At 38.4% G+C, this 16,515-nt stretch overlaps 2 protein-coding genes across 20 annotated transcripts in view; both read left to right on the top strand.

Moving 5' to 3' along the window:
- SYTL2 (synaptotagmin like 2) overlaps positions 1–10,844 on the top strand; it is a 55,577-nt gene extending 44,733 nt beyond the window's left edge. For 11 of the 19 annotated variants that reach the window (XM_068181574.1, XM_068181586.1, XM_068181576.1 and 8 more), the window contains 10 exons: positions 472–519; positions 1,611–1,705; positions 3,360–3,479; positions 4,476–4,645; positions 5,242–5,344; positions 5,790–5,960; positions 6,304–6,382; positions 7,295–7,394; positions 8,173–8,378; positions 9,372–10,844. In XM_068181574.1, coding sequence (XP_068037675.1) covers positions 472–519; positions 1,611–1,705; positions 3,360–3,479; positions 4,476–4,645; positions 5,242–5,344; positions 5,790–5,960; positions 6,304–6,382; positions 7,295–7,394; positions 8,173–8,378; positions 9,372–9,517 — 1,238 coding nt within the window. In that variant the 3' untranslated portion in view covers positions 9,518–10,844. The remainder of the gene's footprint in view (positions 1–471; positions 520–1,610; positions 1,706–3,359; positions 3,480–4,475; positions 4,646–5,241; positions 5,345–5,789; positions 5,961–6,303; positions 6,383–7,294; positions 7,395–8,172; positions 8,379–9,371) is intronic. The other 8 variants (XM_068181592.1, XM_068181591.1, XM_068181590.1 and 5 more) reach the window with 1 other exon arrangement.
- Positions 10,845–13,358: 2,514 nt separating this feature from the next.
- Positions 13,359–15,613, top strand: CCDC89 (coiled-coil domain containing 89). The gene is given in 4 exon segments (XM_068178370.1): positions 13,359–14,605; positions 14,608–14,704; positions 14,706–14,906; positions 14,908–15,613. Coding segments are annotated over 4 exon segments (1,041 nt in total). The 5' UTR covers positions 13,359–14,250; the 3' UTR covers positions 15,296–15,613.
- The last annotated feature ends 902 nt before the right edge of the window (positions 15,614–16,515 follow it).

Here is a 16,515-nt window from a genome sequence, read left to right as displayed (position 1 = left end):
TTCTTTTGGAACAGCAAAAAGACTGATTTTTTAGCTTTTAAACTTATATTACACTCATTTTGTCATATCCAGCTCCTCAAAGGAGAACAGCAATGCAAAACACAGAAACAGAGTTATAGAATTCTTTAGGTTGGAGAAAACCTTCAGGATCATCAAATCCAACCGTTAACCCAGCATGGGCAAATTCACCACTGAGCCATGTCCCTAGTTCTGAATTTATGTTTGCATAAACAGGAAGACTCCATGATGCACCAAAATCAAACAGACCTAATGCCTGTACAGGCCTAATACCTAAATCACTACTAACTATTGGAAGAAGAAAAACCCCACAATGTTGATGTGGTCTGGGGAAGTAAAAAATCCCAAAACAACCAAAAAAAACAGAAAAATCCCACATATAAAGTATACTGATGCTATTTATAACGTTGCAAAGCTGTGCTGCTGAATGACTGTTAATACTGCACTGAGCAGGTCCGAAACCTGATCAGCATCAAGAGAGGACTGAAAATGCAGCAGAAAGTGAGTAATAGGATTCTTCCAGCAGATACTGGAGAGACTTTTCCTCTGACAGCTGAACTAATATATTAACAATACTTTTTCATTTAACAAGTTATACATCTGGGCTAGATACTTGCTCTAAGTACTGCATCTAATTGCATACTGACAATTACTGATCTGTTGAGCACTGGTTAAGCTTTGACATCAAAAGCTTTGCAAAAGTTTCACTCACCTTGCAAACAATCCCACTGTGTGCAGTGTTTCATTTTATGCAGTAAATATGTGCTCCAGTAGGTGGCTGTTTGTTGCCAAATCATTTTCTGTCACATGATATTGATGCATCTCACAATGTATATCCAGTTCATCTTTGTGTATTATTAAATATAAGTGGGGCTAGAGCATGAAAAATTCTGAGGATCATGACATTACTGCAGACTGGATTTTTGCAAGCCTAGCTTGTGCAATTAGGTTTTGTACAGTGAAAGAGCACAGAAGTGAGCTGCAGTAGAGGTATGCAAGTATGGAAGAGACAGAGTGCAAAAAAGTGCATCATTAATAAGATATGCATCTTATAATTATGTAGGAATACTGGCAACTTCCTTGGTCAGGTCTAGAATTTGTTTGATTTACACAAATTTGCCTATCGCAGTTAAAAAGACTGAGTAAATAGAACAAAGTTTGGCTTCTTATGAATAAGAATATTCTTCTTAAGAATATTATGATAATTCTGATGTCAGTGATGATATTAGTGCACAAGTGTGCTTATTCTTGTTCTAGGAAGAAAATCTAGAAGGTAATCTGCAATGTTTTCTTCATCACTTTTGATCAGAATTTGCTTGTAGCACCCAGGCTACCTCATATCAGGCAACAGTTCTAGTCCTGTCAAAGTTTGTTGGTCACTGTTGCAGACAGTGCCAAAGTAGATTATTCTTCCTAATTATAGCTTCTCTGAGTCCTATGGGAAAAAAAAAAAACCCCTTGCATCCAAGCTGGTTGTGTATGTGCATGTATTTCATCCAAAGTGGTTTGCTTCTAACTGTGTCCTGTTCTGGAATTTCACTGTTCAGATGTACAAACATGTTTTTGAAGCCTTTTGAATTACTGCTTTTCAGTTTCCACAGTGACTTCACAGCCTGATAAACCATTTTCCAACCCTGAAAAACTCAAAGGACTGAGCAAGTCAGTACCATCATTCTTGCAGGAAGAGGTAAGCTCCATCACTGAAATGTTACAGTTTCAGGTACCAGACCATTAACTCTCTGCAAGTAAAATTTCAGAACTCCCAACAACATGCCATGCTTGATTATTGTTGTTATTGTCATCATGGTGTGAACCTTGGAATAAGCTCTGCAACCATAATCAAATCTCCTAAAATGACATTGAAGTTTGAAAGTGATAAGCAATTTGAACTGTTGGGCCTTATGACATCTGTGATTCTCTATCAGAAGAATCACAGAGTGGTTTGGTTTGGAAGGGACCTTAAAAGACCATCCAGTTCCAACTCCCCTGCCATGGGCAGGGACACCTTCCACTAGACCAGGTTGCTCAGGGCCCCATCCAACCTGGCCTTGAACACTTCCAGGGATGGGGACAGCCACAACATCTCTGGGCAACCTGTGCCAGAGGTGCACCACCCTTACAGTGAAAAATTTCTTCCTAGTATCTTTTCTAAACCTATCATCAGTTAGTTTGAAGCCAACTCCTCCTTGTCTAATCACCATATATCCTTCCCTGTAGGAGGACTTAGGATTTTTCTGTCTTTCAAAGAGTCTGTGTAACTGGACTGATTATCCACACTGCTTAAGTGTTACTTCTCTCTCTGGATTTATTTTGTGCCGTCCCAAACAGCACTCTCCTAAGAAATTTTCTCTCAAGAAGCTTTGCCCTAGGTAGGCTGCACATTATTCACCTCTGAATAGAGAAAAAAATCCTGGTCTGCATTTACTTAACAGAATAGACATAACCAGATTTTATAAGCAAATTGAAAATGTCTTTATATACTAAATGTTTATTTATATAAATAACTATTTTCTTAATATGTGTGGAAACTGTTTACTAATCATGTATCTGTTATGAGAAAATCTGTGACATCAGTTCAAAACTGTTTGAAGGAGCGGGGAGATCTTGTAAATTGTTCCTGGAACACAACAGATGAAGTTGTCTGTAACAGCTTGTGTAGGAAGGCACATGTGGGAAGGGGATCAATTCTTTAGTGCAGAAATAGCATTGGGATAGAATGGTGTTGTGAGTACATAACCTGATAATGACCAAGGAGACAAAAGCTGCAATTCCCTCATGGAAAAGCAAAGCCCTGCTTGCCCTCTTGCAAGAAAGACTTTGCAAAAACCATTTGCTGTATCCAGTGCTGTTCTCCGAATGTTACCTTCTGGCCAGCTGCCCTTGAGAGAGGCACAGAACTGACAGCATTTACTATATAGCAGAAAGGACTGGTAAAAGACCTGAGCATTATTAATGGCATAGGTTATGCATGAGACAGTGACATAGAGAAGTTGAGTTTAATTGTCCCAATAAATTTAACTTTGTAATTTTTAATTGCTACTTGAGATTTAAAACAGACAAGCAAATCCCCAAATCTAGTTACATCACTGCTTAAAAAAATTATCAGTGTAGGCTGTTCATCAGAAAAACTCCCTTTCAACTTTAAATGCATGACCTAATTCTAGAAAAGTTATTCATGTTGCACTACAAGGGAATTTAAATTCAGACTTCCACTGAGTCTCAACCTGCATTAAAATTCTGCTTGTATGTTGTTTGTTTTTTTTTTTTTTTTTTTTTTTTTTAATTTTTCCTTGTGGCTATAAAGAATGTACACAGACTTTCTTTCTGTGATGTTTTTGTAGAGTGATGACAGAGAGACAGATACAGCATCAGAAAGCAGTTATTCCTTTGGCAGAATCAAGAAGAGTCCCAGCTCTCTAACCAATCTTAGCAGCTCTTCTGGCATGGCCTCCTTATCCTCTGTATGTAAACCAAAGCATTATTTTAAAGGCTTTTTGCTTTTGCTAATTTCTCCAATACTGTTTTGGCTCTTTTCTCATTCATTGTATCTTTTTTCCCTTGTCATCTCTGTCTTCTTCTTTCCACTTCTGTTATATGAACATAACATAATTCCTTGCATGGAATTGCCTGAAGCAAGTAAAGTAAAATTAAATAGATTTCAATTTTTTTTTCTAGTAATATATTGGAGCTTGTTCAGGGCTCTTAACAAAGATATGGATTTTATCCTTAAAGCTTACATTTGTAGCTGAAAATGAGGAACAATTAATATAGAACAAACATTTAGAAAGGGAGAAATGGGAGAAAGATAAGTCAAAGTGGGAGATATTACTGATATATCAGGTGTGTAGTTGAGTCAACTAGGTAACCAAAAGTCGTTGGCTTATGTCAACTTTGAGTAAGAAAAACAGAATTTTGGGGAAGGATGTTGATATAATATATATATATACACACACATCTTTATTCTTCTCTGTATTTAATATTTTCAGTGTTTTATTTTGTTACATATTTATGTTCATATTTCAGCCGTATTGACTTTATCTATTAATCTTTTTGTTAGTATTTTAAGAAGGTCTGTTGTCCTAAACTCTTAGGCTCTGCTTGCTGCAAGGAAGATGAGCTGAGGAGATGTAGAAGTAATATTTCAAGGATCTGAGCACAGGCAATCTTCATATCTACAGCATCCTATAATTTAATTTCTTCTCTCTTAATGCAGTAAACCCGTTCAAATTTTTTCTAAGAATCCTGGCCAAACACCTTTAATTTCCAAATATCTTTCTTTCATTAATCTTCTTGCTGAGAAGCTTGTATAATAGTATCCATTACATTTTATTGTTACATCTAATGAGATGTAGTTGATTTCTTTACTGTCTGAATCCTGCGCACAGCTTCTATCCTGATCCTGAAGTATCTGGTGAAATGCAATGTCTGGAAAATATTTCTCCTCTTGTACTCTGCAGGTGAGCGGCAGCCTAATGAGCATCTACAGTGCAGACTTTGGCAACGTGGATGTGAAGGGGAACATTCAGTTTGCCATTGATTATGTGGAACAGCTGAACGAGCTCCACATCTTTATTTGCCAGTGTAAAGACCTGGCAGTAGCAGATGCTAAGCGACAGCGTTCAGACCCGTAAGTACAAAGAATGCATTTCTTTTCTAATGGACGTTTTTCTCTTAATGTGGAAATGAAAACTGCTGGGGTTTTCCAGTCTCTCAAACCTGCTGGAGTGAGCCACCCAAGAAATAGATGAGAAGGCTATAATGTGCTTTTTGGGTTGTTTTTTCTCTGATTGAATATAGAACTGCCCTTATATATTGGTGTGTGTATATATATATTAACATAGAACATTAAAGCTTTTAAGAATATTAAATTATCTTTTAAAATGCCACCTTTAAGATGGTAAATCCCACTTTGATATGTTTTCAGTAGGATTAGCACCTATAAATATAAATTTGGGCCTGCTACAGTTACATGTTCTGTATTTTTATGTGCTGAGGAGACATTTCAACAGATTTTCCCCAGGAGAAGGATATTATGAGAAAGTGATGATGTTATACATCACCACTGCTATTCTATTTCTTAAATATACAAGCTGAATAAAGTAATGCCTACTCAAGTGGATTTCTTTTACTTTGTAAGCAAATACTTGTGTGTTTTGGAAGATGAAGTTGGAGAGGATTTTTTGGGTTTTTGTAACTCTTCTAACAACCCTGTCTAAATTTTAGGTATGTAAAGACCTACCTGCTTCCAGAGAAATACAGACTGGGCAAACGGAAGACATCTATCAAAAAGAAAACTTTAAATCCAGTCTATAATGAAATACTGCGGGTATTTATCAAACTATTACTAGATATAATATACTATATGTGTGAGCAACCTCAGCTTTTTGGTGCACTGCACTCAAAAAGGACATGAGCATGAGAGGGATTACTCTGCAGAGCTGTCCATGTGCTTCCATTGATAGGTTAACTCTGCAGTGGTCTCTGGATCCAGCATTGAGAACACTGGTGGTTTTATACTTCTTGTAAACAAACACGAGCCATGTATGAGATTAAGATGATAGAAACAAAAATGAAATAGTTGGGTTTTATTGTGGTTTTTTTTTTTTTTTTTTTTTTTTTTTTTTTTTTTTTTTTGCTTTCTGAAATGCAGAAGTGGGCAGTTATGGATGTATAAACCCAGGCACGTTTTTTCTAACCAAATCACTTTCTGACGCAGCATTGGTAAAAATTCAGCTTGTTTTAATATTTTTTTTCTTACTTCTTCCTGGCAGTATAAAATTGAGAAGGAGCTCCTAAAGAATCAAAGCCTCAATATCTCTGTCTGGCACAATGATACCTTTGGTAGGAATAGCTTCCTTGGTGAAGTGGAGTTGGATTTAGGAGCTTGGGAGTGGAATGATCTGTCCAGTAAGCAGATCAACTGGTTTCCTCTCAAGCCAAGGGTAGGTTGGCTGTTTTGCATTTTCTGCTGTGTAAGTGCAAAACCAAGTCATTATTTGGGCTTGGTTTTGTGTGTTCTGTGGTTTTTGTGCTGATTATAAACATAAATACTTTTACACTGGTAAACAGAAATACAGTTCTGAGATGTCTTGTACTCTAGCTAGCTATTACAGTAGGAGAAGCTTTCTCACAGTCTAAAAAATAGGAATTTCAAAGTATTGTCATATTGCTGCAACAGAAATCTGAATGCACTTGTTAAAATATAGAGTAAACCTTCTGAGGATATGGAGCAAGTGCAGCACCATTTTAATATCAGATGTTTGGTTTAATTTTTTTTCATTTCAGACTCCAGCAATAACTCTTAATCTAGAAAACAGAGGGGAGATGAAACTAGCCCTCCAGTATGTCCCACATCCAATTGGAGGTAAGCACTGCTGCTTTGCTTGGGTTCACAAGCCTTTGGTGGTTTTGTCCTTTTTTTTTTTTAATTAAAAAAAAAATCATTTAATGTTTGTCATTCACTTCAGACAGCTTCTTTCAACATAAAAGTTTTCTGTTTTCTTCCTAGAGAATTAAGTCACTCTCTGATTGTGACTACAGTTAAGAACCCCAAAGACCATTTTGAGATCTTTTGTTGTTTTTAATGTTACTGATGAAGAAATTACCTCATTGTCATAATCTAAGATTTGTAATGCAATATGTACGTGTAACAAAATTCTGTTTTCTCAATTTTACAGATTATAAATCATCAGGCAGATGCTGTGATGTGCTAAGCAATGACAATACACTGAATTTGAAGCAATACTAGGTGTTTCCGACACCTAGTAGCAGCAAGTATTTAGAAAGCAGAAATTTATAGCAGTCTGATCAGTTTGGTTTAGTCTTGTCTGGCAACAGATAGTGGACCAATCTGAGAATGAAGCCAGGTCAGGTCTTTAATCCAGACAGACAGTCAGTCAGTAAGAACCAAATGCATCAAGAGCATAAAAGAGCTTATTTGAAAGTACAAGCAACAATAAATGCTAACATCACATACACTGATGACAAGCTGATCTGTTTATCTCGGAGTCTTGGGAAGAGAAGACCAGTGGCATGTGTTTGCTTAGTTGTAACAGAAGAAAAGTCATTGTAGGAATGCAGACATGACGTGATCTTACAGTACTTTGATGGGGTGAAGATTTCAACTTTCAGAGTACAGAGAGCAATGCTGAATTAAGATGTGAGATAACAAATCCAGGCTGAATATCACCTCTGCAAATGGGCAAGAACTGCTGCATCAGACAAAACACCTTTAAAAGGCATCTGCTTAAGCAGATGTTTTGTTTTATTTTTACAGGAAAGAAGACTCTATCTACTGGCGAAGTCCACATCTGGGTGAAGGAATGCCACAACCTCCCTCTTCTGAGAGGCAATAGGCTCAACTCTTTTATTAAATGGTAAGAATTGTGGTTGAAATCATCAAACATGGTGGCCTAATAATGCTACCATTGTGCTGTCTAATTGTATCTTCTTTTTGTACATTCGTATTAGAAGAACATTGAATAGCTTTCTGATTCTTCTTCATTGTAGTGCAAATTATTGTTCATTAGTTTACAGCTTCCAGATGCTAAGTATGTACCACCAAGTAAAACTTACTGGGAGAGCTTTCTGTGTCGTTATTACACTTTGGTTTTGTCTCTCAGTCACTTAGTGGAAGGACTAGTCAAACTCTTCTGGCTTTTATTCACATTTAAGCAAAGCATGTTTGTGCAAAACATGGTTTAGCTTAGCAAATTTTGGGAGGAGACAGAAGTGTGAAATAGTGTAATAGTGTGAATACATCGTTGGATTCTTCCCCCTTCCTTTCCACATACAGACTAAAAATGTGAAGAGACAAGAATAGCAAGATGGTTGGGGAAATCTTTGGCAGCAGCAAAATGTTTCAGCGTCATCAGTGATAACACAGCAAATAAACTCACTTGTGCCTCTTCCCCACCTGACTTGTCCTTCCATTCTCTGAAGCACAAGGGTGGATACCTGCTGCCAGTATTTCCTGTAAGGGGCTGAGAATATGACCCTTCACTCCATCTCTGTAAAGCACTGTGTCTTCAGTCATATTTTAACATGCAAAACACAGTTAATCAGAAGCTTTTCCCTTTTCAGTATGTTTCAGTATGCACAGCTTGCAGGTTGTGCTGTGCAAGTGCAAACTGACAGTGCTTTTTCTCTCTGAAGTACCATTCTTCCAGACACCAGCAGAAAAAGTCGCCAGAAAACAAGGACGGTTACAAAAACTACAAACCCGGTATTCAACCACACCATGGTCTATGATGGCTTTAGACCAGAAGATTTGAAAGAAGCCTGCATAGAACTCACGGTCTGGGATCACAACAAACTAGCAAACCACTTTCTGGGAGGCCTCCGGATAGGCCTTGGAACAGGTACTGGACAATCAACACATTAATACTTAATTTACAGAGTAGTCTTTCTTTCTTTCTTTTTTTTTTTTTTTTCCCTTTTCCATCTCTTCTCTTTCAGTCTTCTTTTCTCTTGAACAATTTCATTCAGTAACATACCTATTCTTCAGAACAGATCCTGAAATGTAAATAATAGCCGTGTTAGGAGGGTTCGGATGACTGACAAGGAGAAATATTAGAAACAAACCTTTGTCTGGCCATACATTGTATCTGGTACTGTTTAAAGTACAAGATTATGGTATTCCTGCACCCAAAATCTGATAATGTCTTGCAAACTTACTCATGCAAAAAAAATAGTGTAAAAACAGCAGTGGGTGGAAATAAAAGGATAGATCAGGAATGCAGGATAAGATTGGAAGATACTGAATTGGGAAAATTGTAAATGCAAACAAGTTTTTAGCATAAGGGCAATATAAGATGTGCAGATATAGCTACAGGAAATGCATGCAATTCTTTTATTTGTCCCTTTCATTCTTCTCTCTGATCTGAGGGGAGGATGTGTTTGGAGTCTTCTCAAGAAATGCAATGTACAAGCTACTTTTCACAAATTAATTTCTTGCATGGCTCACCAGAATAACCTAAATTACAAATTACAGTAAAAAATCTTAATTTGAATTTTAGAGTACCTAAGGTTGCATTTCAGTACAAAATCAGTATCCTGTTTTATTGTTAAACCTTCTCAGATGTATGGGCAATTGGCATCTTTTTCCTTGGGATTGTGACAAAAAGTCCAGGGATAAAATGGAAAAAATCTGGACAAAGATGACAAAATTTGTGTGAAACTGTTGTTAATTGTATTTGACATAATTGCTCAAGAGTAAAAATGTAGAACTGGATGTCCAAAGCACTAGGTCAGCTACCTGAGGAGGTGTAACCATTTTAGAGCGGGCAAATTTGATTGTGCTTAACTCTGCAGCAGATTAAGTAATTTTTCTCTTAAAACTAACATTTTTCTAGGCAAAAGCTATGGAACTACAGTAGATTGGATGGATTCTACTTCAGATGAAACTGCCCTTTGGGAGAAGATGATGAACTCTCCAAACACCTGGATAGAAGATACACTACCTCTCAGGATGCTTATGGTTGCAAAATTGACAAAATAACTGGATTTTTATTTGTTAGTGTCAAAAAGAAACCTTGGGAATTAAATTGAAAGCATGGGGGTGGAACTTGGAAGAGGAACACAGTAGTAGCTTTTTTGACAGTTTCTGTTCTGTTACTGTTCTGGTTTTGTGCTGTCAGATGTCACTTTGTATTTGAAATATCTGCTTGCAGATCATTATGTAAATTGTAGGGATTTTTAAATTTCTTATTCACTGAAAACAACTTCAAGAAAGAAGGTGCTTACAGAACTCAGTGTTAGAGGTAGCTATGATATCTGGATGATATTGTTGTCTAACTGAAGCATTGCTGATCCCTTAAATGATCCAAATAACCAGCAGAAATACAAGAGCAAGTCAGCTGTTTCTGTACATTGCTTGGATTGTTCATGAAGTCTTACTGATAAGATAGCAACATTAGTGTTAAAGCTCATTGGTACGTATTGGTATCCTCATTATGCCATGTTAGATCTCACCAGCATGGAATATGGGCATGAAGAATTTTGTTTTTTGAAAGTTCCTCTAGTTGTAATTGTACATTTCTAGGACATGCAAGTTACTTCCCCGATGAAAGAAGTGTGGCATGGAGTGGTACTGTTGATGTCCTATTCTACAAGGTGCAGAGGACTTAGTTCTAATGTACTGTAAAAAATCAGGGTTATACAAGGTTTGCTTTATATATGTGTTGATCATCTTGCTAGCATACAATAGTTAGTCTTAAGTGCTGAAGATGAGAAGGTGAAACTTTTTTTATTCCAGCGCTACTCAAAAGGGTCTAAATGTGCCAATTTTAGTGATGACAAGGATGTTGGGTATTTATTCTCCAAAGTGCACTTGTTTGTACCTGTATCCATTAGCCTGGGGTTTTTTTGCAAGAAGTGAACTTACCTGTGCTTCAGCACCACCACTGGGACACTGCGAGGCCTGTGGTGGGCTTTGCTTAGTTTTGAGGCAAAGGAAATAAGACTGGAGTTTTTAACTCATAGAAATGCATGCTACTAGTAGGTAAATACATAAAATAAAAAATATATTCCTTTTGTTTTCTTTTTTTTTAATAAATGCAGCCTATTTAAACTAAATAAGAATTCAATTTTTATTAAATGCTAGTGGTTTATGTTAGCCATTCAGTGTGCAATATAACAAAATGCAGACAGAAAACACTTTGAAAATAAATGCAGAGTTATTTACTCCAGCTAAGTCTAAAAGCTGGTGAAATCTTTCACTTCATTTAGAGAAGAGGGGAGAAGGGAGCTCTTCACAGTGCTAATGCAATTGCTTGATTTAATAATAGAAATTTAAATGCTACTTGGTATTTATTATACACTATGAATGGAAAAAAGGAAAGATGCTCTTCAATCTTCAGCGAACCCACTTTCTCTCTCATCAGCCAGACAGTCTGTGGAGTTTAAAAATGTCAAAAGCAGTTTGCCAGTCTTTGATGTCTTCCTGCTTCAGGTGTTTTGTATGAGATTGGTAACTGCTACAGCTTCCACTCTGCCAGACATATACAAAACACTTTCTGACTAGGGAACATGTGCACATGACACTTCAGAACAATGTCTTTTTACCAAAATGGTACAGCGGCTCCTTTGATTCTACATTCTTGAAGAGTCACTCCAGAAAGGATGGTGATTCTGAAAAAGAAGAGGTACCTAATTTATTTGTATTTGCTCCCTATATGAATAAATTTTTCATCTGAAAATGTAGGTTGCTGTGAACATGACCTACAGTTTCACAGAATTAATGCTTCTGTTGCAGTTTTATCTCCTGTGAAGATCAAATACATTACAAAGTCAAATCAGCTATAGGTTCTATTGTAGAGATGGGGTCTTAAGGCTCCACATTTGCAGGACATGCCTGGGCCTTGTCTCCAAATTTGCAGGACCCTCAAAGCCAGCAACTAACTCAAAGTCAGAAGTCACTATTGAGGGGCCGCTCAAAAATAGGCCACAAGTGTCATGTCTTCTGTAGTAGGCCACAGGCTGTCTTCTATACTCTGCAAAATTTTTATACCTAAATTTCACCACTATCAAAATAAAATGTTTCTTTTGTGACAGTGACAATCTCTTTGTCTTCTGATCAAGTAGAAGACATTCTATGTCTTGCTATTCTTTTAGCCCTCCTAGAGACTGACACAGAATTTTTCTGGTATCTCAAAAGACTCTGCCTATCACGTCACTAATAGACCAAACCTCAAATTTTGAAAAGCTACCTGAACATGAATGCAAGATTCACTTACACATTGCTGCTCTTGTAATTAACTAGTTTGATTAACTAGTGACATAGGGGTACTATGTACTCATCTAGGTTAACCAAGAAACTGAGACAAGTAACCAAAATTGTCCCTTAAGTACAAACCTTCCTCCCCAGTTTTTAATACCTTTCTTTTCATTGTGTACAGAATCCCTAACTTCAGTAGTATGATAATATATTGATAGAGAAATGTGAGTTGGGAAGTTGATTAAGACAAAAAGTTTCAAGAAATTACTTACTTTGTTCTCAAAGCAAAGGGAAAGCCTTTGGCCATCCATAACCAAAATTTTAAAGGTGCATAATTAGCTACTGATTAAAGGGCAGTTTGATAAATTAATAGCTATGCTTTGTCATAGAGGTGAACTGGAATTAAGAATCAAAGCAGCCACACTCCTAAAATATCTTTATGTATATTCATTCTTGTCTGGAGAAACACAACAGTTCCTTTCTCTCTTCTCCTTCATGTTACAAGTTCATCTTTCTTTTAGCCCATGAATTTTTTTTTTTATTTTAGCACATATGTGTGTATATGCATACATACACATGTGTATATCTTCTAAGTTACGCAGTTTTCACTTGCTATAAACCAGGCTTCAAAGTCCCAGCTCTCCTTTTGTGCTCTGTGTTCAGAAACCTCCCATCACTGCAAGTAAGGCTGCAAACCTGAGCTGGTGCAGCAACTCCCATTGCTTTGGTTTCACCCATTTTGAAACACATCCTGTGCCCTCCTTGTCTTGAGTGCTTCATGTCTGTTACCCACAGCACTCTCTTCTTTCTCCTTTGTATCCCTTTCCAGAGGATTCAGCAAAACCTGCACTGACTTTTTCTTCCAGTTGCTTTCATTTTTCCCTTCCCTATTCTGTCTGCCAGATTTTTATTAGCTGCTAAATAAAGTTGTGAATTGTTCAGGGCAAGGTCTGTTTTTACTTTCCATGGACCTTCAGTGTGTTCTGAGGTCAGAGCCTGCTATTCTGATTCTGGCATGTGCGGGTTGTAAGCTGAGGACGAGGAGTTCTTCAAGCTTGTGGAAATTCTCTTTCCTTTTCCAAATCTGGGTGCTTTTGAGAGTGTCAGCAATGTTTGTTTGCTAAGAAACACTGCCAGCTCTTTCAGCCACCCTGGTGGGGCTGGCCTGGCTCCAAGCAGCCTGGATGACGTCGTGAGCTCTGGAGTGACTGGATTCAGCATCTTACCTCTATGGAAACAGAGTCTCACAATAGGAGAGACAATAAAAAGACAGCAGGAAGAAAATGCCTGGTGAGAAAATAGTTTTCTCTTCTTAAACCCTGCTCTTTGTTGTATTTCCACTATATGGCCTAAACCTTTCAGTACTCCCCACTCTCCTCCATTATTTGAAAAGGATCCAAGGTAGCAACAGCAGTGCCAGAGTGCAGGATGGTGGAGGCAGAGTTGGTGTCTGTACTGCAGTCACTACTACACAGTTCTGAAATTCTTTGTGCTTCACAAGTGTTTATTCATTTTTGTTGTACATTATCTTTCATCCTTACTTTAAGCTGGCTCCTTCCCACATCGTATCTTTACCTCTAGTCAAAGCTCAGGAATTCACAAAAAACTTGATTATCCCTGTGCTGTTTCAGGTCTGCATCCAAATGAAAAACTTGTAGATGAGTTTTAGCCTAATTTTTCAAATGTCTGGGTAGCATGCTCTATGATCCAGCACTAATAATCATTTTGGTGCATATGTAATAGAAATATTTTCCTTATTTTTACATGAAGAACCAGATTTTTGAAATTGCATCTCTAAATTAATCCAGCAGATCAGTGTAAAAACTCAGTTGAGGAACTGTTTCTCCAGGCACAGAGGATTTGTATCACAGAGCATTCACTAATTATTAACATTGTATAGATCTTGTACTTGATTCATAAATCTCTAAGCACAGGATAAGGCTATTCAGTTATTTTTAACAAGCAATGTACTATCATAGAAATCTTGTAAATCAATTAAAAGTTTGACGTAACCCTCCGTGTTTTATTTGCAGTTACAATACAGCGCTGCAAGAGAAAATAAAGGCAGAGGAAAAGGATTGCGTAAGGAATTATTTACAGCTTTATCACTTACAAGGTTTTTACCTAAATATAATAGTAGTTCTTGTAGCTACAACAGCAGTGCCTTGAGAAGGAATAATTAGCAAAGCTAGTCATGAGCAAATGAATAGGCTTGCATAAATACTAAGCCCACACTCTGCTTTTGCTCACAGTCTGGCATCCTTGAGTCTCAGTGGGCCTGACTCTGAACCAGAGGAGGGGGAGGGCAGCAGGCCTGTGTGGTTGCTGGCTGATATTGGTTTTGGGATGTCCTGTTCTCCCACATCAGCTCCTCTGGACTTCCAGAGAAACACCATCAGCTTATGGCAGTAGTGTTGGCCACACAACCACTGGGCACTGTTTAATTATGCTGCATGTCACTAACAGAAGCAGCCACTATAAAATTTTATCTTGTCTTTGCATGAGACAGGTGCTCCATGGCTTATGAGACAGGAGCAGGAATGGCTGACACCACAGGTGATCCAGAGACAGGCAAAGAAGTGGAAGATCTGTCAAAAAGCTTGGAGGAATTCTGTGAGAGCTCTAAGGAGCAGAGTGAGGAGGTGCTGCTGCTTTCACACCTAGAACAGTATCATCATCTTGTCTCTATACTGAAGAAGAAAGTGGATGACACACACAAACACTGCAGAGACCTGGAGCAGCTCAACATGGAGCTGGAGAGACTGAGGGGAGAGGATGCTGTGAAAATTAAAACCCAGACCCAACGTATTCAGTATTTGGAGGGGTGCTTCATGGATTGGGTCAAAAGCTATTAAAAGATGATCAGTTCAAAAATGAACACAAAAACCAGTACATGCAGCTGTGGGAGGAGAGCAAGGGCCTGCGGCAGGACAGGGAAGCACTCTTCAGCCAGGTTGTGAGGGAGAAGGAAGCTCCGGCTGGCAGCCCAGGCCAGGAAGCTCTCACAGCAGTTATGCTCCTTGCAGGAGAAATATGTTTATGAGAGTCATAGAGCCCAGGAGCGAGAGAAGAAGCTGCTGGAAGCTCAGAGCCAACAAGCAGATGATTATGCCCAGGAGGTGGCTTCACTGAAGAAGCAGTTGCAACTCCTACAGGAGAGGCACCAACAAGCTGCTGCAAGGGCCAAACAGGCAGCAGAGGGCTCAGAGCAGTGAGCTGCAGGCCAAGCTGGAAAGGGCACATGAAGAGAAAGAGCAGCTACTGAACCTGGCCATGGAGAGGAGCAAAGCTCTGCAAGATAAGGAGTGGGAGATTCAGAAGCTGGAGGAGAAGCTAGAAACCATGGAGGAAGCCATGCAGAGAGCAGGAAGGTGCCTCAAGAAAGAGGCAACAGCAGTAGACAAAGATCTGAAGGTTCAAGAGCTCCAAGGACAGATAGAATGCAGCAAGCAGGTGTACAATGAACTGCTGCTGCGGTTCGATACTTACAGAAAGCACAGTATGGATTTGCTGACTAAAGAGAGAGCTCTGAATGTCAAACTCTGTCACTTTGTTGCATAACTGCATTTTTTTCTCTGTTCTCAACAGGTGCCTCTGTGGTAACACACCCCTGAATTTTGTTCCTCTCCATGGGACCATCCTCTGGTTTCTTTATACTGTCCTCAGCAGCTTAAACCCTCCTCCAGTGGCAGTTCTGTAGCCTTTTTGTCATTATGTCTTTATGAAAGTAAATCACTACACTCTTAAATCTGTATGTGGATCATTGGACCAGTCAAACCTGTGACATGAATGATTAGGGTGGAAAACACAAAATATGAATTTGATTTATTTAGTGCTAACCTTTGCTGAATCATAGGGGTGTTTTTTTGGTTTTTTTGTGTGTTTTTTTTTTTTTTTTTTTTTTTTTTTTTTTTTTTTTTGTTAAGACCACTTTATTATTCAAGATGACCAAAAGCTCAAACTCTTAGCCTTTTGTATTTGATTCTGCTTTGAAGTTCAACAGAGGCTGGGCACATAAGAGGCTCTGAGGCTCCAAGAAAGTAATCCTACCTTGCAATATCACTGCAATTCTCTAAATTCAGGAATTTAATGGGTAATCCAGTAATATCATACAACAACTGATTCTCAAGCAAATTACTGTTTATAGTTTTCCATTAGTCTTACCGATTTCTGCAGTCATTTAAACCCTATTTAATGCCAGAGTAGTATTTATATCCCCATTCAGCTCAGAATAAATTGTCAAGTCTTTTGGATGATTTCAATCTGTTCTTTGGAACAGGACGATGTTCTAGATGTTCCACCAGGCTTTTTTTCCCTGTTTTTAGCTTTTTCTTGCAGATAAATATTAGTGATACACTCTTCTATTTTGTGTACGTCTGGCAGCTTTTGGCAATAAGAAAAATCTTTCCTGTCAGCAATGTGTGATCCAGATACCTCCCACTCTCTCTTGTTGGTCTCCTAGGCAAGAAGGAAGATTTTGCTGCTGAATTTCACCTCCTGCTCTTTAAGTCTCCAACCAAAAAAAACCCCAAAACATCCACCATGAGTGGCCAAACAGCATCCTCCACCTGGGCTGTAGGCAGCCACCTCCGGAGTACCTCAAGTTCTATCCCCCATGCCTGGGGATAACTCAAGAATTTAGGAATTGGATTGAGTATTTCTTGGTCCTCGGTATCGATAAGCCACAGCACGGTATCAGAGTTGGTATCTCTTGAGGTCATTTACAGAAATGACGGGAAGCAGCAGGTCTGGAAGCCAGTGACCAGCTTGTCTCAAGGACT

The sequence above is a fragment of the Anomalospiza imberbis genome, chromosome 2, assembly GCF_031753505.1.
Source record: "Anomalospiza imberbis isolate Cuckoo-Finch-1a 21T00152 chromosome 2, ASM3175350v1, whole genome shotgun sequence".
Classification (NCBI taxonomy): domain Eukaryota; kingdom Metazoa; phylum Chordata; class Aves; order Passeriformes; family Viduidae; genus Anomalospiza; species Anomalospiza imberbis.
This window is presented reverse-complemented; position numbering and strand designations above follow the sequence as displayed.